The sequence below is a fragment of the Eurytemora carolleeae genome, unplaced genomic scaffold (genome assembly GCF_000591075.1).
Source record: "Eurytemora carolleeae unplaced genomic scaffold, Eaff_2.0 scaffold41, whole genome shotgun sequence".
In the NCBI taxonomy this organism is placed as follows: Eukaryota; Metazoa; Arthropoda; class Copepoda; order Calanoida; family Temoridae; genus Eurytemora; species Eurytemora carolleeae.
This window is the reverse complement of record NW_019396234.1, coordinates 671192-698397: the sequence shown is the minus strand read 5'-3', so window position 1 is coordinate 698397 and position 27206 is coordinate 671192. Positions and strand designations below refer to the sequence as shown.

Below are 27206 nucleotides of genomic sequence, written 5' to 3'. Positions count from 1 at the left end.
AACTCTTACAGATTTCAGCTTTCTGCAGTAGGTATCACTATACTAAATCAAAGAATTATTAGAAGAAGGAATAGCAGTAGAAGTAGGAATAGGAGTAGAGGTAGGAATAGTAGTAGACGTAGGAATAGGAGTAGAAGCAGGAATAGGAGTAGACGTAGGAATAGGAGTAGAAGTAGGAATAGGAGTAGACGTAGGAATAGGAGTAAAAGTAGGAATAGGAGTAGAAGTGGGATTAGCAGTAGAAGTAGGAATAGGAGTAGAAGTAGGAATAGGAGTAGAAATAGGAATAGGATAAGAAGTGGGAATATGAGTGGAAGTAGGAATATGAGTAGAAGTAGGAATAGGATTAGAAGTAGGGATAGGGGTAAAAGTAGGGATATGAGTAGACGTAAGGAATAGTAGTAGCAGTATGAGTATATAGTAGATGTAAGAGAAAGAATAGGAATTTAGGTACTAAGAGAATTAAGAGTAGAAGGATTACAGGGAGAAGGACCTGAATTATCGGAGTATAAGTAAGAGAATAAGGAATAGAAGGAGGCTTAGGAGTATCTTAAGTCAGAGTAGAATTGGTTGTAGAAAGTCTAAGATGGATTTCTTGTTTTTCATTAATGTTAAAATATATTCCTTTCAGAACCAAAAGTAGTCTGAGCTGGACCATTTCTCACATAAGTTCCAGATAACCAGTCAGGAACCTAGGAATAAACTAAAATGTTCCAATCTGGCAATATTCTTGCTTATTTTGACAAGTTTTTTATTCATATTCATTTTATCAAAAATACAGGGTTTTAACAAGAATAAGAATTTAGATTAATTTATGTTCAGATTTATTTTAGCTTTAAAAATAATCTGTTATTTGTTTTAATTCTTATCCACACAATATTTTAAAAACACTTTTCATGAATTTAAACTTCAAATCGTGGTATTCAAGAAGTTTAGGTCTTTTAGTTTAGCTTTGTGGGTAATTCTGTTCATATTAACTTATTTTAAAAAGAAAATAAAAAAGTTCTCTCTATTAGTTTATTTCCTTTGATCCAGGTTCCCAAGCTAGAGGAAGATCATGGAACTCGGTTGGGTTTTCCTCCAGGTAACTTTTCCATCCTACATTCTCACCCCGAACCACATATACCAGGACAACCAGGTACACCAGGCTACAAACCAGGAAGGTCAACTTCTCTGCTCAACTTGTCTGTTTGTTTGTTTGTTTATTTTTAACCGATAAACGTCAAAACGGCTAAACCGATCGGGCCCAAACTTTTTGTAGGATCTCACCATGATCCCAGGAAAGGTTTATGGAGATGGTTAGAATTGAAAAAAATTGCCTTACAAAGTTGATTTTTAAAATTCCACGAAACAAAATCGATGCAAGTGCAAAAATTAAAAGTTAAAATTAAAGATGGGCGCGAAGCGACCTGGAAGACTTGTAATTAATATATTATATGACGGACACTTGATTATATGACGGAGGAAATGCTTCCCCAACACTTGATTGTTAAGCCCTTGAAACCTTACAATGGATAAAAGATCTGCATGGTTTGGTCCCTTGATAGAGTTGATCTGAGTGCTGTGTTCTTCATTCTTATTTTAATTCCTGAACTGGTTCTGCTTCTAATTCCTAAACTGGTTTTGGTTCGAATTCTTAACCTGTTTTTGTTTCTTTGTTCTAATTCTGGTTTTTATCAGATTCAGGTTCTGGTTCCAGTTCGTAAACCAGTTCGGGTTCTGAACTGGACTTGTGGTAGGGAAAAGTAATTGTTCCAATTTTGTTTATGTTTATGTTTATCTGAAATTTAAATTCTTTAGATATTAAGTAAAAAGTACGCATATTAAAATAATGTCTTGAAGGTAGGGTTAAAAATTATGAAATTTCAATGAACCCCAGGACACAATCAACTCCGACTGGGTTTACACTAAAGTGTCGCATACAACGGCTTGCCTCTTGGTTTTATGAGGGGAGTAAGGCCCACTACGTCATTGCTACATATGAACCACATTCTAAGAATCTTTCCGTGTTTATATTTGTGTAGAAACAAGCAAAATAATCATATCATTATTAAAAATGTTAATTCAATTATTCCAAAAAAAATGTGAATTATCTTTTTTAAGGTTGAGGATGAATAAAAAACATTTTAGCATTTTCTGCATATACACGGCTTATGTATTAAAAACATATTTACAGATACGTTCTTTATGTTTATTTAAGCTTGTTGCTATCACTATCTGTTCCTGACTGGACTCTAAACCCAGACATACACTAGAAGATTAGACATTTGACAAACTAATTTGAAACTAATTTATGAATTGATAAAAGATTTAATTATCAGGATGACTGAAAACGGAAGTACAAAGTTAATGTTTGTTAAATGTTATACAAGAAAAACTGTTATAAAGATATAATTAGCTTTAAACTTTTGTTTATATTTCCAATAGTACCCTTAACCTTAATCTGATCAATAATGTGGAAGATATTTTCGTTTTTATAGGCTAGTAATAGCTTGTTTGATAGCTACGCTTGTGTCCCTGTGTGGCATTTAGAGCCTGAGTAATAGATTAATTGATAGCTACGCTGGAGTCCCTTTGTGGCATTTAGAGCCTGAGTAATAGCTTGTTGAATAGCTACCGAGATCGCACCCAGTGGTAATGGCGTTGATAGTTGACGGGATTGTAATCTTGTGGATTGTGTTCTTGTTGACTTTCATAGAGGACGGGTTGTGCCTGGACTGATACAGTTTGGGACGAAGTTATAAGAGTACGGCATTTACAACATCAATTCATTTATATTAAAACTATTACAAACTATAATCTTAAAAACTCTATATCTTTGAAACCCAATGTCGTAGATTTTAGATATTTCAAACCAAGGTACCAATGCAAGAAAAATTATTTCAGAGGTGTACGCATTTTTTGTACTGCAGTGTACTGTCTTTGGGCGGAAAAGTAAACACAAGACGGATATCAAAGCTTGACATGGAATTCATTTTCACAAAAATAATCTATGAAATATCCTGGTCATAGGAAATTATTTAGACATTTGACAAACTAATTTGAAACTAATTTATGAATTGATAGAAGATTTGATTATCAGGATGACTGAAAACGGAAGTACAAAGTTAATGTTTATTAAATGTTATACAAAAAAAACTGTTATAAAGATATTAGCTTCGGTTTATATTATATAATAATGTGGAAGATATTTTCGTGTTTATAGACACTAAAGTGTTTGAATCTGATAATTAGTTTTCTTCGTGCGCGCAGTAGAAATGAGCAAATCACTGTTGTAGAGAAACCACAATCAAAAATAATCAGTTTTTGTAATTGTAAACACTGGTATCTAATTTGTACTTGATCAGAAAACGCTTTAAAGGGTACCATTGTGAATCGGGCAATGTCATATTTGCATGAAGGGTTGCTTCAAATCACGCTTACAGTCTCTTTAACTAAGGAATTGAATCTTTGCCAGAAACTAAAATTTTCTCATCCATATATTTTTGTAACCTGGTCATGTAAACCTGTAATATTTCAAATATTTTATCTAACAGAATTCATTGTTTGAAATAACTAAGATCTACGGCGTTCATCCTTAAATACGGAAAACTTGTAATGCGACTAGACTAGCTACGTATTGTGATTAGATTATATACCTGCGTTATAATATTGTGAATGCGTATTGGAATTTAACATGTAACATATGGATATTTGTAATAAATATCAGTTATGAACCAGAACTCCATTTTGATTACAGTGTAGAGTAATTGTACTCCCGTTGAAATATTCAGATTGAGATTATACCTCTTTATAGGGTAGCAATCAATTAAGGGCTTGATAGATAGCCAATGCGTGTGTCCTTGTGTGGCATTTAGAGTGTGAGGAATAGATTGATTGATAGATACGCTTATGTCTCTGTGTGGCATTTAGAGTCTGAGGAATAAATTGGTTGATAGATACGCTTATGTCTCTGTGTGGCATTTAGAGTCTGAGTAATAGCTTCTTGAATAGCTACCGAGATCGCGCCCAGTGGCGTTGATAGTTCACGGGATTGTAATCTGGTGGATTGTGTCCTGGTTGACTTTGATAGCGGAAAGGTTGTGCCTGGACTGATACAGTTTGGGACAAGTAATAAGATTACAGCATTTACAACATCAATTCCTTTATATTAAAAGGAAATGAGGTTTTATTACAAACTATAATCTTAAAATCTCTACATCTTTGAAACCCAATGTCGTAGATTTTAGATATTTCAAACCAAGGTAATAATGCAAGGAAAGTTATTTCAGAGGTGTACGCATTTTTTGTACTGCAGTGTACTGTCTTTGGGCGGAAAAGTAAACACAAGACGGATATCAAAGCCTGACATGGAATCCATTTTCACAAAAATAATCTATGAAATATCCTGGTCATAGGAAACTATCATTTGAATTTTCAAAATTATCAAAATTAAATGCTTTTATCCTCCTCAGATACTAGTCGAACACAAATTCCGCCCAGAGAGAACTGGTTTGAATATGTACGCGACCGTAATTAACTTTCCTTGCATTAGTACCTTGTTTCAAACTATGAATTCTGTTAGAACAAAATGTATAAGTTTGAAAGTTCTAAGGTTCACAACATCAGGTTGCAAAGATATTGTAGTTAGAAAATTTGAGTTTGTGGCAAAAACTCAGTTCCTAAGAGTAAGAAAAAATTATCTTTACCCTACAAATGGTTTGTATTTAGGGAAATCACTCTCCTTCAATCCCCCTGGTGTAAAAAAGTATCCCCCCTCCCCTTGGTTTACAGATAATCATAATAATAATGATAATATATATATACCATAATATACAATACACTCAGAGTTGCATGTTCAATCCTTAACAATGGAGGAAGTATAATTACCGAGTTATACTTATAAATTCTTTGAAAGTTTTGACATAAATTTTGCGAATCAAAACATGATTTTAATACGGGTTTATCACATTAATGCGTAGTACGCTTTTATACTGTTTACTGTTCCTGAAAAATGAAAGGGGGTTCCCTATAGAAGTAGATCAGTGCTAATTTTAATGATACCTGATCTGGGATTTTTTGTTTAGTAACTACAGCTAAGTCTAGGATTCTAGAAGATGATTTAATTCTCTTTTAATAATTTAATAATATTCAATCGTTTCTACATAGCTAAGAGGATCTTCGTGGTGAACATTCAAATTTTTTTTTTAATCAGAAAAATCGGAATGAAAAAAAATCCTGATTTTCTCTGATTTTTATAATTGTATATTAAGGTTGGTGGTTTACCACAATGTATCCTTCCCCTTGTATTTATTCCCGGCATAGAGACAAATTATCTTTCCCCAGTCAATGTAAACCTTAGAATCGGGGTAAACCATAGAGAGAAGATACAGAGATTAGTAGGGTTGAATCTACCATATAGAGAAAATATAAAGAACAGTAGGGTTGAATCTACCATAGAGAGAAGATATAGAGATTAGCAGGGTTGAATCTACCATAGAGAGAAGATATAGAGATTAGCAGGGTTGAATCTACAATAGAGAGAAGATATAGAGGTTAGCAGGGTTGGATCTACCATAGAGAGAAGATATAGAGATTAGCAGGGTTAGATCTACCATAGAGAGAAGATATAAAGAACAGTAGGGTTGAATCTACCACAGATAGAAGATATAAAGAACAGTAGGGTTGAATCTACTATAGAGAGAAGATATAAAGAACAGTAGGGTTGGATCTACCATAGAGAGAAGATACAGAGATTAGCAGGGTTGAATCTACCATAGAGAGAAGAAATAGAGATTAGCAGGGTTGAATCTACCATAGAGAGAAGATATAGAGATTAGCAGGGTTGAATCTACCATAGAGAGAAGATATAGAGATTAGCAGGGTTAAATCTACCATAGAGAGAAGATATAAAGAACAGTAGGGTTGAATCTACCATAGAGAGAAGATATAAAGAACAGTAGGGTTGAATCTACCATAGAGAGAAGATATAAAGAACAGTAGGGTTGAATCTACTATAGAGAGAAGATATAGAGAACAGTGGGGTTGGATCTACCATAGAGGGAATATATAAAGAACAGGAAGGTTGGATCTACCATAGAGAGAAGATATAGAGAACAGAAGGGTTGGATCTACCATAGAGAGAAGATTTATAGAGCAGCAGGGTTGGATCTATAATAGAAAAGAATATACCATTCTAACTTAGTCTGCTCTATAAATTTATACTCTATAATTTAACACTCTAACATATTCTACTCTATAATTTACCACTCTAGCATATTCTACTCTATGATTTACTACTCTATCAAATTCTACTCGTTGATTTACCCCTCTTACATATTCTACTCCATGATTTACCTCTCTACTCAATGCTTCTCAATGCCCTTGTTGCATGGTTTGCCTGTCTAACGCTTTATGTATTCCGGGAATATACTTCAGGATGTTGCAACTTTTAAAATTAATGATTAAAACAAAATTCAAATTAAAGTTGCAATTGCTCTGCTGAATTTTGCCAAGTTTGATACGTATTGTTTATCCACAAATCCCGTTTGAAAGTTTTATACAAACAATATAATTATTGCAGACTTAGCACACAAAAAAATCTTTTTTTGGGAGGTTTTATTTAAGCAAAATAACATTTTTATTAATTATTCTATTGATGTAAAAGTTGCAGCATATTCCGTATTTCTGAAGTATGTTTCCTCAGTGTATTAAGTTGAAGGGTGACTAGTCACTATATTATTATATTTATATATTATATAACAAGGAACTGGGGAATCAATCATAATATTAATATAAAACCAGTTTTAACTGTACATCCGAAAAGAACGTGTTTTTCAACGTTATAACCGAATCATTTGTAAAATATTCATAACATAATATTATATATAAAACAGTTTTTAGGCCAAGATGGGACCTAAAATCAACCCTCGTCCCGGGATCACATCAAGGAGAACTAAAGGGAAACCAACCCCTGCTAAGGTATACCAGGAGAACTAAAGAAAAACCAACCCCTGCTAAGGTATACCAGGAGAACTAAAGAAAAACCAAACACTGCTAAGGTACACCAGGAGAACTAAAGGGAAACCAACCCCTGCTAAGGTATACCAAGAGAACTAAAGGGAAACCAACCCCTGCTTAGGTATACCAGGAGAACTAAAAGGAAACCAACCCCTGCTAAGGTATACCAGGAGGACTAGAGGGAAACCAACCCCTGCTAAGGTATACCAGGAGAACTAAAGCGAAACCAACCCCTGCTTAGGTATACCAGGAGAACTAAAAGGAAACCAACCCCTGCTAAGGTACATCAGGAGGACTAGAGGGAAACATACCCCTTTAAAGAGAATTTTATGTCAGTAAATAACAATTAATCAACTAACTTGACTAAGCTGAATCATGCCAACGTGCCAAAGTTCATCAAATCATTTTTTGATTTATTTTTCATAAGAGATAGGATTGAGGTAAACCAAAATAAGAGATAGGATTGGGGTAAACCAAAATAAGAGATAGGATTGGGGTAAACCAAACTAAAAAATTTGAATTTATCCGTTTCATTTCTATTACATGTGTTTGCAACTTAAGAATTTCATATAAACCGCTCTTGACAGATAAAACCCCGGTTTAGCTCAGTCGTCCGCATTGGAGGACATTTTTTTGTGATTTCTCTTCCCGGAATGCATACTGCATAGACCAACAAAAATTATTAAAAAAAATGAGACGATAACTTAATGGGTCAGAATAAAGTCAATCCCAATTTCAAACCCAATTGAATAGTTAGTTTTAATATTATGCACAATTAAACCAAATTCTAATAACAATCACGAAGATTTTATTAGGCCTCACCAGACACCACTATATAGCACACCGGAAGTGTAATCAAATTATTTCCGGTTTTCGATGAAACTTTCTCAACCGGAAATTCAAGAAATAATGAGGTTTAAGAGAATAAAAATATAAAATATTAGAATTATGAAACTATAAACAAACATAAAAGAAGAACAGCGATATTTTCCATATTATAAATCAGATGAAGGTTTTGGCATGCCACTTTATATTTGAAATTTTACTTAAAATAAAGTAATATTTTAACAATTATATTCAAATAATAACATTAAATGTAGGAAAAGTTATTTTATTTTGATCTTCCATAAAATTGGCGTGTCAATGTGTTTTTAAGTATTTCCAGATAATTCCATTAATCCCTCCTAAGCCACAATCTTTCATTGTCAAGGTTTACACCTTCAGGTTGCAAAGGTAAAGTTTCTATTTTAACAAACTTTTGGTAATTTTGACTTTTGAGCAGGTTTTAGATGTGTTTTAAAAATTTAGGAAACCAGGGAAATGTAAAAATAGAATTCCCCAGAGGGCTCTTATTCTAATTAAATCCGGGGGTAAATACTAAATAATATTAATGTTCATAAAAAATTCCCTCCCCCCGATTAAAGACTATTTGTTAATGTCCATTCTCAATACAGTTTCCTTCCTAGCTCCCTGGTAGCTAGGCCTCCTTCTCTTCAAATTAAAGCCAAGTTTAATGTATTCTATATAAAGATTGATAGTAATTGTTGAGGTTGAAATGGAGCCTCAGGGAATCCTGGAGGGAATATCCTCACTTCATTCCTGGATTAAAACCCAGACAATGATCCGACCCACCAAGTTGAACCGAAGGTATTGTTAGAACGGATCAAGGATGAAAGAACCTGCTAATCCGAAGGTGTTTAGAGAAGGTTCGGAGGAGAAGGAGGAGGATGAAGATGTTCTGATAAAGTTATCCTCGATTAACCCTCAGGTAGAAAATGTGCAAATCTTAAAAAAAAGATTTTGTTTGATTTTTTGCCACCTTAAAACAATTAAGAATTATTACCTTGCATAACACTTTTTAAATTGGATCAAGATTCAGGATTCAAATATTTAATAATTTGTAAAGATTTCAATTTTCTTAATTTGAAATATTCACAAATAAAGACAAGAAAATATGTCTCAACAAAAGGCACGAAGCCTAGTATTATTTTTTCCAAAAATCATGTTGATGTAATCTTAAACATCCTAACTTTCCTAGACACTATGTTGATGTAATCTTAAACATCCTAACTCTCCTAGTCACTGACCTACGTCCTACACTCGTTACAATTTTCTGAAAGCAATATTATGTGTTGCTGAAAACAAACAGGACGTGTTGAGAACTTAAAATCATTCATTGTGCTGAGAACACTTTTTTTGGGACTTTCATATAAAAATACGTTGAACTCAGAGATTATAAACGATTATCAGACATGACACAATGAACTCAGTTCTAGACAAATACACATAAAGCGTCTCACATCAGTTCAAGTAAAATAAAAGATAAGAAAAATTGTTTTAAAATTAAAAAATTTATGAAATGATTCTTTTGACCACCCTAACCAAAAATTCTTAATCTACTTATATGTTTCTTTTTTAATAACCGTTGTGCGAAAAAGCGGGTAATTGATTGAGCCCACGATGGGTTAAAATAAATTACATTTATTCTTGAATAAAAAAGAAAAATTACACCACGAAGACAAATACTTGGGTATGAATACTAAAATTAAACTTAAACCTGAAATTATACCTTCCCCTGAAATAAAACCACTAAAACTCATGCTCATTAAAATCCCAATCAGCATCATCATCAATATGATTTCAGAACTATACATGACTAACATTAAAATGCATCAGGATTGAAAGTCATGAAAAAAGACGGCCTGAAACAACAATATGATCACCAACATTATTGTCAATATGATTTAAATTTTTTTTCTATCAATATGATCATGAGTGACTTGACACTTTTAAGATATTTCTTTAAAAATATATGATGTTCCTAGGCATGCATAAACAAAGTGAGGTTTGATCTACCCAGGGGAACCTTTGTAAAAATGAAGATTAGTGAAACAATGATCGATCATTTAGATATTCCCAGCATCATCATTCTTAAGGTAATCATGATCACTTAGATATTCCCAGCATCATCGTTCTTAAGGTAATCATGATCATTTAGATATTCCCAGCATCATCGTTCTTAAGGTAAAAATCATAATCATGTAGATGTTCCCAGCATCATCATTCATCAGGTAATCAAAATCCAAAAGAGCTAGACTGCAAAAAATATTTTATAAAAAATAAAGAATGACTGCATATACTTAAATAATTTTGTACGTAGAGGGTTACCCACAAAGAAGGAGGCTTTAATGACGACCCATAACTAATTAAATATGACAATTTGAGGGTTTATGTTGGTCTTCTTCCTTGAATATAGCCTTTAATGTGTTTATATATTGAGTTGGAACCGAAAGAGACACATGTAAATCTGGAGGAGCCTCTGAAGTCTCATCCTTTGTTGATGGCCTTGTATTCAATTTCGGAAACGTTTTCAATCAACTTAATTCTTGTTTTTATAATGTGTTCACATTAACATAAGAAATGAAAATTAGAACACTCGGACAACCAAACAAACAAACAGACAAGCAAACAGAGATCACTACTTTATAAATAGAGATAATGACAACAACTATATCAATAAAAATGCTTAATAACTGTGAACTAGCCAGAGGTAGAGGGTAGAATTCATTAGACATTACTTGTACCACTTTGTGTACCCTCGTAGCTCCTATAGTTTTGATTTTACGCATAAGCATGAGAAAACCAAATTTAGGAATTCAAAACATTTTTGGTTTTCTCATTATCTCTTGAATAAAAGGAATTATAGTTAAAAATATGTAGATTTTAATCTTACGAGAAATTTTCTGGTGTTTGACGTGACATTAATGAATAATTTGGTTGTAGAACAAGAAGGAGAAGAAATATTTTATCTAAAGAATTTTTTTTAAATTAAGGATTCCGAGCAGGGGATTGAACAGCTGAAAAGAGAAGGTTTACTATCTCCAGAGAAGAAGAAAACCAAGGATAGTATTTATGATGAAGTTTCTGAGGATAAAAACATTAAGTAAGTTTAAAACCAGTTTCTTTAAAAGATGTGAGGTACTTTCTGGTACTTTCTTAAAGGCATTTTCCCAAGCGGCAACTTCCCAAGGGTATTTTCCCAAGTAGAAACTTCCCAAATAATAATAGCCGAAACGCTAGGCCCCCTAGCCTGTTCTAGCAGCAGCGCTCTGCCCCATAACCCATCCAAACCGCAGCGAACGCACCCCCCCTCCCACCCCGTTCAGCCTGCTTAACCTGAAATGTAAATTTGGGAATTTGCCGCTTTGGAAATTGCATATTTGGGAAGTTGTCACTTGGGAAAATGTCCCTTGGGAAAATGTCTTTAAGAAAGTATCCTTTAAAATACTTCTGAATCTCATGAAAAAATCAAAAATAACTCATCTAGAAAATTGAAAATACTGAAATCAAAGATTTAATTTAATTTCTTCAAAAGTGTTAACAGTTTTGATTTAACGATCAGCATATTTACACAAATGTTTTCCTGAGGCATTTTATGAATCACATATTCTTTTATTTTTATTTTACATTTTTCTAAAAAAAATTTAACGCGGTGACAATAGAATTAAAAGAAGTATCAATAGTGGTTAATTTTGCATGAGTACAGTGATAAGCAGAAAATTATGGAATAGTAAGACGCCATCATAGCAATACTTCACTAATTTATTTAAATGAGTCTGTTTACACTGGACAATTGCTGTATCTCATGCTCGTTGAAATTTGAAATTATAACTTAATTCTAAAAGTCGTCTTCCTATTTCAGAGTTTTCCTGTTATCACTGTAGTACAAACTTTTTGAATTATGGTGATCACTCCCTTTCAGGTCCGAAGATAAAGCCGGGGATGAAGAAGAGAAGAACTCTGATGAGATGAATCTCACTAATCAATTCAAGTACCTGGAGAGAGGAACCCAAACTCACACTAACTCCGGTAGACCAGCGGATACACAAACTGAACCTCCGCCAAGGCAGGATAATTCGAAGAAGTTGAATCAATGAAATTAAAAGAAACAGGGAAAACAAATTCATCCCTTTTCCCCTTCTCCCACATTTCTTATTCACTTATTAATGCCACTCTTACGATCGCCGGAACCAGATTTGATGAGTAGCGAGATATTATTGAATTGCGGATACATAGTTCAACCATTTCTTTTTAGCTTGTTCAGGCGCACAAGAGAAGTGGTTGAACTACGTCTGTTCGGTTCAGCTATTCTTGTTGTTCATTAAATCTTATCCCTGCTCTTCTTTAAACCCGAACCTTCTCTTAGAAACCGTTTACTTTGCTGTTATTTATCCAAACCTTCAGAGCAGACTTCTCAGCAACCATATCCCAGTGGGTCATTTATGACGAATATACGAGATATGAGATTGAGAACAGCAAGGTAAAGAAGAATACTAGATATGAGAACAGTAAGGTAAAGAGTACTAGATATGAGAACAGCAAGGTAAAGAATACTAGATATGAGAACAGCAAGGTAAAGAAGAATACTAGATATGTGAACAGGAAGGTAAAAAAGAATACTAAATATGAGAACAGTAAGATAAAGAATAATACTAGGTATGAGAACAGCAAGGTAAAGAAGAATACTAGGTATGAGAACAGTAAGGTAAAGAAGAATACTAGATATGAGAACAGCAAGGTAATGAAGAATACTAGATATGAAAACAGTAAGGTAAAGAAAAATTCTTTAAGAAAGTGATCATGTAAAATGTTGAAACCAAGGAGCATGAGACGGGAGGAGAAGGTGAACATGAACTTGAACCTGAACCTGCTCCAAGAAAAATAGTTACCGAGGTTCAGAATACATCTCACTTAGAGGAGAGAACCAAGAAAATGTTAAAATCAGGTAACATTCCAAACTTTATATATTTAAAATACATTGTCTTAAATAAATTGTCTTCTTCTGTGTTTAGCACGAATTCTTGAGAGAATGGTAAACCAGAATACTTTTGATGAAATTGCTCAGGATTACAGGTTATCTTGGACATTTTTTGTTTAATTGTATGTTCTTCATGACAAAACGTGAATTTATTAAACTAACACTGTGGGGTTTCTTGGAGTGGGGTGGGGTGGGGTGGTAAGTGTGTTAGACCAGTTCTTGTTAGTTCTCGTTGGGAAAAATGAAAGGGGTATATATAAGCATACGGCGAAAAATTATCGATGCTGATCGCTGCTAATCTTACTTCTATCTGTTGCGTCTATAAGGAGAAAATTGTTAAAAACGACTCATACTCAAGAACGTAGCATCCATACAAATTCACAAACATTCGACTCGGATCGTAAAAAATCAATTTAGTTCCAAACAAATCATTCAGATATTACCTATAATCATCGATTTTTGAACATTCCTGGAAAATACGAAAATGTCGTCTTCATTATCAAAAATTCTCGAAACAGGAATAAATGTTTTTAAAGGTGACTCTCAGATCATATAAAAAGAGATTTTTCGTCCCCAGGACATGATCGGGTTCTTGCGATCAAATCTCGGAATTTTTCTATTGCGAAAGTTTGGTGTTGAATGGGTTTATATCTACCAGGGGTTGTAATCTGGCAGCACATTCATCTGTTCACGCTTCATTCATACTGAGAAGAAGGTTGACAAGATTCCAGCTGCCTGAGGGCTTCTTAGGCCTGAGAATAATGGAGTACAGGAATTCTTCTGATATACTGGAATGAGACCCGGGTGCCATAGACAGGAAACATCACACTCATTGCTCCCAATCATTTGTAAGCCCGGATTGGATAACCCAAGGTACCTATAGCTGGCAGCCATAGACTCTCCCTGCTTGTCCACCTTTCCTTTCTTCATCATCATTCACTTGGATCAATCCACTTAAAGCTTCTTTTTTGTTGTGTAGAATGAACGCACCTTTTTGCTGCGAGAGTTGCTGACAGCCGCCCCTATACCCCCTTTCATTTTTCGCAAACACTCCCTTTAAGCACACTTTCCAGCGACCAGAAAGTGGATTGATGTCTACACTGGAAGTCACGGGTTCAAACCCCGCACCTCACAAAACAGATATAGATATCACTCATAAAGATAAACCATAAAGATCTCCAAAAATAAAACCTATGTGCGTTCCTGAAAGAGAACCCATATATTAGTGGTTCCTGGAAGAGAACCCATATATGAGTGGTTCCTGAAAGAGAACCCATATATGAGTGGTTCCTGGAAGAGAACCCTTTATGCGTGAGAACCCTAGAAAGAATTTATCCTTGTGTTCAATCTAATGAACGTGACAAAAAAACTCTGCAATATTAAAACCTGATAAACACGCACCCCAGCAACTCAATACTTAAATGCATCAATAAAATAATAAAAAAAAAGTTGTACACATCTACATAATGTATTCTCGATCAGAAATGAAGTCAAAACGTAGTGTAAAGCTCCCAAAAAGATTTTTTTTTTAAACCTAAGAACGCACTTATATTAAATAAGTTGTACGTTTTATACCTTTGAACACATGATCCCAAGTACTCCGTATCCAGGTACTGGGAGGATACATCTGATGAGTACAGAGACAAGGAAGGGACTCTTCTTCCACTCTGGAAATTCACATACACTCAAACCCAGGTAAATAAACCTTTCAACCCTGGTAGACAAACCTTTAAACCTAGGTAAATAAACCTTTCAACTCTGGTAGATAAACCTTTAAACCCAGGTAAATAAACCTTTCAACCCTGGTAGATGAACCTTTAAACCCAGGTATATAAACCTTTCAACCCTGGTAGACAAACCTTTAAACCTAGGTAAATAAACCTTTCAACCCTGGTAGATAAACCTTTAAACCCAGGTAGATAAACCTTTAAACCCATGTAGATAAACCCTTTAACCCTAGTAGACAAACCTTTAAACCTAGGTAGATAAACCTTTAAACCTTGGTAGATAAATTTTTAAACCCAGGTAGGTAAACCTTTCAACCCTGGTAGATAAACCTTTAAGCCTAGATAGGTACACCTTTAAACCCAGGTAGATAAACCTATAAACCCAGGTGGATAATCCTTTAAACCCAGGTAGATAAACCTTTAAACCCAGGTAGATAATTCTTTAAACCCAGGTAGATAAACCTTTAAACCCAGGTAGATAAACCAATAAACCCAGGTAGATAAACCAATAAACCCAGGTAGATAAACCAATAAACCCAGGTAGATAAACCTTTAAACCCAGGTAGATAAACCTATAAACCCAGGTAGATAAACCTTTAAACCCAGGTAGATAAACCAATAAACCCAGGTAGATAAACCAATAAACCCAGGTAGATAAACCAATAAACCCAGGTAGATAAACCTTCATAAACTTCAAAACTTTAAGTATTCAAATATCTGAAGGTGTTGTGCATATCATAGTAAAATTCCTTTAATTTGTTTCTTTAACCCTTTTCTCTTCGTCATAATTTAAACACCAAGTGTGGGTTTGGGTTTCTCTATTTAATAAAGCTCTTCTGTTATTTATATATGTGAAATATACCCATGGCTAAACAGTTGGACCATGGGTATACATATGCACTTCAGCTAGTTGTTATTATTTACAAAAATCCAAATTATCTATTTAATAATATCTATTTAACAAATTATATAATACTTCTACCTTCTCGTAGAGTCTAGATGTAACCAGTGTTTGCTGGAATCCATTATACAGAGATCTGTTCGCCGTCAGCTACGGTTCATATGATTTCTACGAACAGCCTGAAACTGGGTTTATTTGCTTCTTTAGTCTCAAGGTATCTTCCTCTACCCCTCTCTTAACTTATGATCCGGATTTTTCATTCAGTTTAATCTCAAATTTAATTTCAAAATTTTACATAAATACATTTCTTATTTTTAACCTATTATTTTTAAACTAAAAAATGTTTTGGTTTCATTTTTCTATTCTAATCTTTTTTAACTGTTTTTTTTAAATGTTTTTTTTAAATATTTTTTTCTCCATTTTTCTAAACTAATCTATCTTCTATCTTTAATTGTTTAAAAATGTTTTAAGTAAAATACAGACTTTTTGTTAAGTAAGGGAATTGAGTCTTTTCCGCAAACTAGCTCTATATCTTTACAACCCAATTTTGTAGACCTTAGATATTTAAAACTATGGATTCTACTCTAAATCAAATAGTCAAAGTTTAAAATATCAAAGTTTTACACCATCAGGTTGGAAAATATAGAAATTAGAAAATTTGAGTTCGCGACAATGACTCAATTTCTTTCCACAACGAGAAGTATAAACATGCTTTATTTTTAAGAAATATATAACTTTTGGGATGATCTTGATAATATTAACTTTTATTTTAAGAATCCGTCCTACCCTGAGTACATCCGTCCTACTCCTAGTGGAGCTATGTGCCTGGATATCCATCCTGCACACCCCCACATGGTAGTTGTGGGATTGTATGACGGGAATGTGTGTGTGTTTAACCTACAGAGAGAAAACCTTGCTCCAATGTATATTTCGGATCCAGGAAACGGAAAGCACAAGGACTCTGTGTGTCAGGTAGACCTGTACCTGTACCTAGACCTGGACATAGTCCTGGACATGAACTTGGACTGGGACCTAGTCCTAGACCTGGACATAGTCCTGGACATGGACTTGACCGGGACCTAGACCTAGACCTGGACATAGTCCTGGACATGGACTTTATCGGGACCTAGAAATGAATCTAGATTTAAACCTAAACAAAGTTCTAGATGTAATACTTCAAATAAACCTCAACCAATACTTGACCCTTATATAGACCTTGACCCTTATATAGACCTTGACCTTTATATAGACCTTGACCCTTATATAGACCTTGACCCTTATATAGACCTTGACCCTTATATTGACCATGACCCTTATATAGACCTTAACCTTTATATTGACCTTGATCTATATATAAAAAAGATTTATTTTATGAATAGCGACAAGTTGTTAAACCAAGCGTGGTTAGTTCAACTAATTCTTTCTCGTTCATTGATTACAACCTCAGAGCATTTAAAATAGGTAGAATGGGCCTCAGACAACCTTGATGGATATTTGAACTTTAACTCCGTCTCAGGTAATGCCAGGAACATACTTTAAGGAACATTTAGTAAAATAAACAAACATTTTAAAACTTTCCTGTCTTTATCTCGGGGCAGAGATTAGGAAATATTTCGTATTTAAAATTGGAAGATAAAGATGTCATCTTCGCTAATAACCTAATAACCTAACTGCTAATATCTTGTTTCAAAACAAAGAGCAACTAACCAAACCAGAGGATGGAAGAGTAACTAACCAAATGTTCAATGGATGGAAGAGCAACTAATCAAATGTTCAGGGGATGGAAGAGTAACTAATCAAATGTTCAAAGGATGGAAGAGCAACTAATCAAATGTTCAAAGGATGGAAGAGCAACTAATCAAATGTTCAGGGGATGGAAGAGCAACTAATCAAATGTTCAGGGGATGGAAGAATAACTAACCAAATGTTTAAAGAATGGAAAAGTAGCTAACCAAATGTTTAAAGGATGAAAGAGTAACTAACTAAATGTTCAGGGGATGGAAGAGTAACTAACCAACATTAAGAGGATAGAAGAGTAACTAACTAAATTTTCTAGGGATGGAATAGTAACTAAACCAACATTAAGAGGATAGAAGAGTAATAACTATATGTTCAGGGGATGGAAGAGTAACTAACTGGACCCTAGTGAAGACCTGTCTTTGGTTTAATGATATTACAAGAATTAAGTTCTCTAAAAAACTTGTCAATTTTGGAGACATCAATTCTTCTTCAGAATGCATTCATGATGGTAAGTTTACTTTATTAATTATCCAGATGTTTAATTTTTGTTTTATGATAAGAAAGTGTTTCTATAAAATTGGCCTTACTTTCACCAAAGTTTCCTAACATTTGAAAAATCTAACAAAAGATTTCCTAACAATTTTTTAATCTAAAAGGAAAATAAAAAGAATATTTTGACTTTCTGTTATGTGATTAGCACAAAGTAAATATTTACATAAATGATTGTAAAATTATTTAAAAGTCTAGAATCTTAAACAAAATGCAACTTGTGATTTATTTTATCTATTATTTTTTCATAATTGTCAAGATAAGATGTTCTACTTTATTTTCCCAAATATTGTCAAAAATATTAAATTTAAAAAAATATAATCATTTTCCAAAGTGAAAACGTTTATGTTGTGAATCTCGGATACCAGGCACGACATGAGACCATTGGAGTTTTATCATATTTGCATAGACATGCGTAGTTCCATTGATTTATTGTTTATTTACTTAATATTGTTATATTAAAGAATATATTGCACAACAAAATGCATATGAATATAAAACCATGCAACTTTTTGGCCCTATGCACTGCACTGCAGGGATAATTTTATTTAAGAATCAAGCATTGATTCCTAAATTTAAAGTGTCCACTTTGGATATCGAGATCAAGGATTCAAGATATCAGAATATCTGTCACGTTAAAACCCTGTCTAATATTCACTTTGTTTTTCTATTGATGTTAAAGATGCTTTCCAACTAGTTGGAGCGAATTATCTAAAAGCATCTTATGATATTACAGTATTAAAAACCCATGTTTTACTTTTCTCCTTCTTCTCTGATTTGTTTAGGAGGAAGAGCATTTTCCTTTAAGAAGGACGACGAGAATATTTTTGTAGTTGGGACGGAATCCGGGATGATTTATCTGGGAACAACACAGGTACTACTTCTTCTTAAAGGGACTGTTGGAGTAATTTCAACTCCCACTCGATATCCGATATACAGGGTGTCCCAAAAAAACATGGGAATTCAGTGACGAATTCGATATCGTCTTTGTTATGAATTAGCATTGAAATACCTAATTTCAAAAGCCATAATATTATAGAGTTTATTTTATGAAAAGGGTAAAAGACTGTAAAGATATGTCTATAATGTCTCCGCAAGATAAACAGTGAAGACGGACAGGTTTACTCTGTTTTCATACTGTAATTTTCTTGTTTTACAACCACGTATGCAGTCAAAATATAAACAAACAAAATATGAACATAGCAGACAAAACTCTTACAGATAACAGCTTTCTCAGTAGGTATCACTATACTAAATCAAAGAATTATTTAAAAAGGTGATTTCCAATTCGTCACTAAATTCCCATGTTAATTACAATAGTACCATTTAAATCTTTGACTTATTAAGGATGACGGACCTATAATTATTTATCTACAAAAATGCTTGTAATTGTTGATCACTTTCAGTCCAATCTGTTTTCGTAATTAATAAATATCAAATTTTACCACATGGAAATCGATGAAAATAGATATTTACGTTCGAATTTTTAAAAAGATTGTGGTACATAGAATTTTCTTGATTTTCGAGCTGATTCGAGTTCACCCTAGCGTACACTCAAGCTTCATGTCAATTTGAACACCATTTTAGAGATGTCCACACGGAGTTCTCTTCACTCAATAACGCAATATGATTTTTAAAGGGAACTTTTTAATCGGGCACTCCCTTCTTTGCATGGAGAGTCCCTTGAAATTACACATACAGTCCCTTTAAAGAGAAAATATACATATATATACATATTTACTTACATATTATATATATAATATATAAATATATACTGAAGAATGCCTAGCATGAAACATAATGTTGATGCAATAAAACTTCAAATCATGTTTTGAATACTTATTTTCTTATATTTATATGTATTTAAAAATATTCTTATTTCAAGTACTCCTCTGAGTTTCTGATGCGATATCCTGGACACGATACTCCGATACAAAACCTTGAATGGAACAGATATCTTCCAAAAGTTTTCCTCTCTTGTGCATCCGAGATGGTGATTAAACTCTGGGAAATGGAGAGTGAGAAACCTCTGTTCAGGTTCGATCTGGGATCCCAGGTAAGCTCCGGGTTGAAATATTGATAGAGAATTGAAAATATAAAAACTGTCTCATAATTTTTAGTCTTTCACATACATTTCAATGTTTTAAAGATCTTATTGCGTACTTTCTATCTAAACATATTTTCTTTGTCTGTTTGTTTGTCTGTTTGTCTGTCTTTGATAAACTTTGAAACGGCTGAACCAATTCGGCCTAAATTCTGTGTGGCAACTCACACAACCTCAGGGAAGGTTTATGACCAATCGAAGTTGACAAATTTTATCCGCAAATATATTATTGTTTTTGTTTATTCGCCAATTTAAATGAAAAAGTCATCGAAATTTTTAATTTTAAGATTTAAGAATGTTTCGCGAACAAAATGACGGAATTTAATTTAACCCAATTTGGTAGTGAAACATTTCTCACTTCACCCAGTACATTCTATATCTCAAATTGGTGTTAGAAATCCTTGCTGAATAGAACACCCTCACCATCCCAAAGACTTTGCTAATTAGCAAAGTCTTTGCAGTTTCCCTATTAAGTATAAATTGTTAAAAGAACACTTCCTTAATAAGAAAATGTAACTGCAGTGACAAGTATATTGTTCTGGGTTTCAGTTCTGCATTTTTGTTTCCTGTTTTATATTATACTAGCTTGGGAACCCAACTTTGCCTGTAAACTAAACTGTATCTTTAAAAATAAACTCGCTCAAATTAGAATTCTAAAGCCAAGCCAAGAGCATTCCCATGGTTCTACTGAGTTCCCCAATCAAATTTAGAGGCAAATCGGTTCATAAGTCTTGATCGGACATACAAACCAACAAACAGACAAAAAGATAGATATATATATAGATTTATGTTTTATTTTTATCTTTAGGTTAATGATATAAGTTGGGCTCCATACTCAAGTACGGTCTTTGCTGCTGTAACTCAGGACGGGAAAGTTCACGTTTTTGATCTTAGTATCAGGTAGGGTTGGATTCGAGTATCCGGTAGGGTTGGATCTTAGTATCAGGTAGGGTTGAATATAAGTATCAGGTAGGGTTGGATATAAGTATCAGGTAGGGTTGGATCTGAGTATAATGTAGGGTTGGATTAATGAATCAGGTAGGGTTGTATGTAAGCATCAGTTAGGGTTGGATATAAGTATCAGGTAGGGTTGGATCAAATTATCAGGTAGGGTATGAAATTAAAGAATAAAGATGAAATTAACATAAAATATTTCAGCAAATATTCTCCGCTGTGCTCCCAGAGTGTTGTACAGAAAAAGAAATCAATCCTGAACCATGTAACATTTAATAAAGGTAGGGTTGGTTCTGATTATTTCCTTTAATTACAGTTTTACAAAGGACTGGATTCAATGAATTTGAGCCAGGTTTAGAGACGGTTCAACCACGTATCTTGAATCGGTGATTCAGGATTTTTCCCTGTCCTTTAGATGTAAACTTCATGTCAGCATTACAGATAAGGAGGTAGTTTGTTCAGCGACCTGGCTCAAACTCATTAAATCATTCGTCCCAGAACATCAATGTATATCTAGCCTTTAAGGATAAATCAGTGGTATCCAATTTTTACAGAGTGTTTGATAGGTTGAACGGCCTTCAGTCGATTTAGATTGGTTGAATACGTTAGGATTTTACTAACAATATAGATCAACCGTCGCGTAGGGCTACTTAATCGGTAAACTTCAAAAGTCATAGAAATTAAAAGGATTAAGCTGATTTAACAGTTTGGTCCTCGTTTCTGTAAGCTGTGACTTCGATAACAATTTGACCTATTAAACATAAATATTCAAACTTTTCTCCTGTTTTTTGCGTTTTCCTTTTTAATTACAAGCATTCCATTTAATTCTATTATTAAAACTGTCCATTTTAACCCCTATCTTCTTGGTTAAAATTTGTGAACAATGTCCGAATATTTCCAACGTCGATAAACCAATCAGAAGTCAGAATTGAAACCGAATTTAATTTTCCATTGAACTACAGGGTGTCCCACGAAACATGACAGTATGCAGGACGACTTGAATGTCGTCTTGATTTTTGATATAATTTGCTGCGTTTATTTGTCAATCTAATTTTAGAAGTAAATTTCTAGAGATAATAATCACAAAATTTCCCTTGTCCTGCCATTTCCAAAATGTGGTCTGCCTTTTTTGTGCTTTCAATATTGCCCGAGATATGAAGAATTTCGTTCAGATTTCGACAATTTTGCTTTTATTTAACAAAATTGAAATCTGAACCAAACTCTTTATATCTCCGGTAATATTGAAAGCACAAAAAACGCAGACCACTTTTTGGAAATGCCAGGGCTAGGAGAATTATGTGATAATTGTTTCAAGAATCATGCACGTTAAAGTAGATAGAAGACTAAATGTCACAAATAAATTCAAATACCAAAGACGACTTTCAAGTCGTCTTCTTATTGTCATGTTTCGTGGGACACCCTGTAGCTGACCGTTAAGGATATTAAGTCAAATTCGTGTACAGTCATCGTCTTCTATATCAATATAATGAAGACGACTTTTAGTTTTAGTTTTGATTTCCACCAAGCTTTCAAGCAGCAGAAAAACTTTAAGATTTAAACACAGAGAAGTTATCAGAAAACAGATTTTCTTTGTTTACTTGTAAACTTGTAATTTGAAAAATGCTTGTTATGATCAAAGCATTATTTAAAAGTCGTCTTGATTGTATTGATATAATCCCCAACCGCTGTAGCTTAGCTTCATCTTATTCAAAAGTTTCCATCTCTGCTGAGATGTTTTTGTTTGTTTAGTTGATCCTGTTCTCCTAGTTGGAGATAGTAGAGGAGTTTCTCATACTTTTAAACTTTCTCCAAATCTTAGGTAGCTTTCTCTTTAAACTTTCTCCAAATCTTAGGTAGCTTTCTTTTTAAACTTTCTCCAGATCTTAGGTAGCTTTCTTTATATACTTTCTCCAAATCTTAGGTAGCTTTCTTTTTAAACTTTCTCCAAATCTTAGGTAGCTTTCTTTTTAAACTTTCTCCAAATCTTAGGTAGCTTTCTTTTTAAACTGTCTTCAAATCTTAGATGGCTTTCTTTATAAACTTTCTCTATATCTTAGTTACCTTTCTTTTTAAACTTTCTTTAAACACTATGCGTCTTATTTTAAAACTTTTTCAAGCTTTAGGTGGTTCTATTTTCAAACTTTCTTAAAATTTTAGGTAGCTTTCTTTTTAAACTTTCTTTAAACTTTAGGTAGCTTTCTTGTTAAACGTTCTTTAAACATTAGGTTGCTTTCTTTTTAAACTTTCTCTAAACATTAGGTAGCTTTCTTTTTAAACTTTTTCCAGCTTTAGGTTTTTTTTTCAATTTTCTCCATCGAGGTATTTTTTCGTACTTTTTCCAAATAATGGGTAGATTCATTTAACTTTGAAGATCTCCCTAGAGATAGTTTTTTTTATTATATTAAATCTTAGGTTTTTTCAACTTTCTCTAAACCTCCGTTTTTTTTATTCTATTTTGTTTTGTTTTTAAACTGTGTTCAATTATTGATTAGTTTTTTTGCGTTTACAAAACCTTTGCAAACTTTGCAGTTCACTTTCTGATAATTATCTTTAGAGGTAAATTTTCTTTTAGCCTTCTCCCCTAAATATTTCAATTTATTTAAACTTTTTTCAAGGTTTATAAAGTTTCACTAATTTTCCATTTAAACATTTTATAACTATCACAAAGTTTTCATAAAAGGGCATACAAGAGTTTGACTTATTTAACTTTTTACAGAATTGGGAATTTTTTAATTTTGATAAAGATATCCTAAATATATTTGATAATAATAACAAAATACATCTGATTTTATATCTTATTGACGGCATGCCAGAGATGACACACAAAAATGTAATAAAATTCAAAACATGGCATTCGAAGATTGCCTTTAAACATGTCTTATTAAAAAATTGCATCTTATCAGTTCTTTAATCAAAGAATCGATGGCAACAATAACAATACGGAGTTTCGGACCAAATATTGAAAGGTTGAAAACACAATTGATGTTTTTGTACATGTAGTAGGTTATCTGACTTTTAAGCGATATAATAATCCCTACCTCTGTACAACCTTCACATTTACATACTAATTAAGAAAGAGTTAGGTTCGGAGATAGGTTAGGTAGGTTTAACTTATCCTTGGAGAAACTTGGACCTAGCTAAACCACAGATTGTTAAAATATTCAAAGAATGAGTAAAACAATAGAATAGTTGGTTGGTCATTCATAAATTGTACAAATATATCTATATATTTGGTATTTTCCTAGTATTTTAAAATTTCACCAAATAGACCTTCAAATCTGAACTATGTTTGTTAACTAAAGAATATTTCATAACCTTTTCAAGAATGTTTAAAAGAACTTGCCTCAAACTCTAATTTTCTATTGTTTTTCTTTGCAACCTAATGATGTTAACCTTTCATAATTCAAACTTGAATTATTTGATTAAACCAGAATTCATAGTTTGAAATTTCAAAAATATGCCACATTATGTTGCAAAGATTTGTAACAATATACATGAATCAGAAATATAGGACTCTAGTCACTCTAGTCTATCATGTCACATTTATCAGCTGATAACATTTATCAGCTGATAACATTTTTTAGCTGATAACATTTATCAACGTTCTCTGTACCAAATGAGGACGCACTTGTGCAAACTCATTTGCAGTAATAATGAGGACGCACATTGAGGACACACATTGAGGACACTCATTGAGGACAATTATTGAGGAAACACATGTAGGACAATACTCTTTGAGGAGAAAAATTAAAGATATACATTGAGGACACACGTTGAGGACACACATTGAGGACATACATTGAGGACACGCATTGAGGAAACACATGTGGCACCCACTCATATTAAAAAAATATGTTTCTTACTAAAATAAAATGTGTTTTTTCTTCTAAAAATCTCCCATAATCGATGTTTGGACATAATAAATGCTATTTAGGAGAATGTCCAAAGATTCTAAGAGAGCTTTAAAAAATAATGATCTAGGACTTGTTTACAAACTAGAGGTAAAACATTAAGTGAACAGAATTGATTTAAATCCATTGATGCGAGTTAAAATTAGCTTCTTTTTGCCTGGAGGTAACCCCATTCCTTGTTAGTCAAACCTTCAGAGCCTGAAAGAGACCAGAGCAGTTCCGTTAATTCAAAAAACCCTTTTTAGAAACTTTACAAAGTAATTAACCACCTGCCTCGAAACTCAAATTCATCCAAACGGATATTTCATCCTATGTATTCTTTTTCGTCTCATAGTCTAAATTTTAAATAAGAAAAATTTACATCATCATATCGGAAAGATGTAAAATTTAATAAAATTGATCAAAAAAGAATCTTAGGACTTAATATAACCAAGCTTTGCCCAGAATAACAGTTGACCAACTCAACCTAAAAATTTTAAACCACGCTAAGAACGTTCCCGTGGTTCTACCGAGTTCTGTATCCAAACGTGATGCATATCAGTCTAGAGTTCTTCAGATCAAAATAAAACACACAAAAAACACAGACAAACAGAGATTACTACTTTATAAATAAATAGTTAATTCTTATTCTAGGTGAAGAAACTTGAAGGAATATTGAACCAGGTTTCTGTTCCCAAATCTACAGAGGAGTAATTATAGTGTACACTGTACAGTTAGTCCCAGAAAACTTTGGAATAAAAAGACGACTGTTAGACTTAAATTATGATTTTGAATTATCCAATGAACATTTAGAACAGAAATGGTGAAATCAAAACCATTTTACTTAATAAGCTGGGTTTTAAACATCTAATAAAACAGGATCTAATACTTAAACATCTAATAAAACAGGATCTAATACTTAAACTATCGTCTTCCTAGTTGTATGGGTCTCATTGTATGAAGGAGAGCACCTGAAAAATAATAAATCTGGAATTCATTTCTAAACCATTATGAATTAGAGTTATTAATGATAATTTACATTATATTGAATATTTTGATATTCTAATTGAAAGAAGAATAAAGAAATCATGTTTAATAAAACTTATTTTGATTAAATGTTGAAATAAATATTTTCACCTCATAAGTATAGATCAATCTCAACCAAACTTGGAAATAATACAGTTCAGGATATCTTCTATATATAAATTTGGCTTGTCTGGGTGTCTGTTTGTTTGTTTGTATCCAATAAACGTCAAAACAGCTGAACCGATCAGGCCCAAATTTTTTGTGGGACATCACGTGACCACAGGGAAGGTTTATGAATGATCAAAATTTTAAAAAAAGTGTTTTAAAGGTTTTTAATTTTGTAAAAAAAAATCTTGAAAATCCGCGAATTTTTTTTTAAAAATCCGCAAAATTTTTTTCTTCTTTGTTTTAAAATTTAAACAAAAAGAACATGTTCACAATTTAAATAGAATATGGGCGCAAAGCGCCCTAAAAGCCTAGTCTATATATAAATTTAGCTTGTCTGTCTGAATGTCTGTTTGTTTGTTTGTATCCAATAAAGGTCAAAACGGCTGAACCGATCGGGCCCAAATTTTTTGTGGGACATCACGTGACCACAGGGAAGGTTCATGAATGATAAAAAAAATGTGTTATAAAGGTTTTTGATTTTGTAAAATAATTTAAATTCTTGAAAATCCGCGAATTTCTTTTAAAAATCCGCAAAATTTTTTCTTCTTTGTTTAAAAATGTAAACAAAAAGAACATGTTCACAATATTTCGACTCAAATATCAAAATCTGATAAATAAGAATTAAATTTAATAATCTTCAAAATGACAACTTAAAAACAAAAACAACCGGTAAAGCTATTCTGTCAACTGATTTCTTTTCAGGTTTTTGCAAGGCAGTTGATCTGTCTAGTTTATTTACACGTTCAAATGCACATAGAATACTTTTATATCTGTAACCTCGGGATACTATTTTATCTTTGAGTAAAGACAGTTGGCTCAAAAAATCTTCATTTTCACTGCAGATTCGTTTTAATCTCAAGGTTAATTGATATGGGATATGATCCCAGATATGAGAAGGATGGCAGGAAGTTGGTAATTAATATTTACACTTTTTCCTGGTTTGGTGCAAACGTAGTTTTTATGAAACCATTTTCTGCTATAGAAATAACTGTATCTAAAAATTCCATAGTTGTAAGATTGTAACTGAGTTTAAACTTTAGTAGAGGATTGGCACTTATTGAGGCTGTCTACAAACTCCTAAAGTCCGATCCAGTACCATTACATAAAAAGAAAATATCATCTAAATACCTTCTCCACATCCTAGGCTGGATTCCTCAGTTTCTATAAAACCCATAAACAAACTGGCAAAAGTAGGGGCTACTTGTGTCCCCATTGCAGTGCCAATCATTTGTATTTAAAACACATTATCAAATACAAAGATATTACATGTTAAAACCAGGGTTAATAAACAAATCAAAAAACTTGTAGGCACTGTTTTCTCTTCTCTAGA

At 33.0% G+C, this 27206-nt stretch overlaps 2 protein-coding genes across 2 annotated transcripts in view; one reads left to right on the top strand and one right to left on the bottom strand.

Moving 5' to 3' along the window:
- The window catches only part of LOC111698871 (retinoid isomerohydrolase), an 8529-nt gene extending 5833 nt beyond the window's left edge, over nt 1-2696 (bottom strand). Inside the window, exon 1 of the mRNA XM_023469340.1 lies at nt 2618-2696. Coding sequence (XP_023325108.1) covers nt 2618-2696 — 79 coding nt within the window. The remainder of the gene's footprint in view (nt 1-2617) is intronic.
- A 4177-nt stretch (nt 2697-6873) lies between these two features.
- On the top strand, nt 6874-25748 carry LOC111698905 (dynein intermediate chain 2, ciliary). Its single transcript, XM_023469377.1, has 21 exons — nt 6874-6960; nt 8549-8646; nt 8701-8767; nt 9825-9935; nt 10833-10942; nt 11762-11905; nt 12244-12319; nt 12661-12784; nt 12852-12912; nt 14428-14512; nt 15537-15659; nt 16220-16417; nt 16907-16961; nt 17562-17693; nt 18520-18608; nt 19620-19790; nt 20647-20738; nt 20997-21073; nt 22542-22611; nt 24727-24793; nt 25337-25748. The coding sequence occupies exons 1-21, from the start codon at nt 6889-6891 to the stop codon at nt 25394-25396; spliced, it is 2082 nt and encodes a 693-aa protein (XP_023325145.1). The 5' UTR covers nt 6874-6888; the 3' UTR covers nt 25397-25748.
- The last annotated feature ends 1458 nt before the right edge of the window (nt 25749-27206 follow it).

What these genes read in the sequence shown, in the direction of transcription:
- LOC111698905 (XM_023469377.1), top strand. Translation starts at nt 6,889, where the DNA reads ATGGGACCTAAAATCAACCCTCGTCCCGGGATCACATCAAGGAGAACT. An exon ending in GAAATTGCTCAGGATTACAG is followed by an intron (nt 12,913 to 14,427) that starts GTTATCTTGGAC and finishes CTCCGTATCCAG; the next exon opens with GTACTGGGAGGATACATCTG. An exon ending in GAACTTTAACTCCGTCTCAG is followed by an intron (nt 16,962 to 17,561) that starts GTAATGCCAGGA and finishes CTATATGTTCAG; the next exon opens with GGGATGGAAGAGTAACTAAC.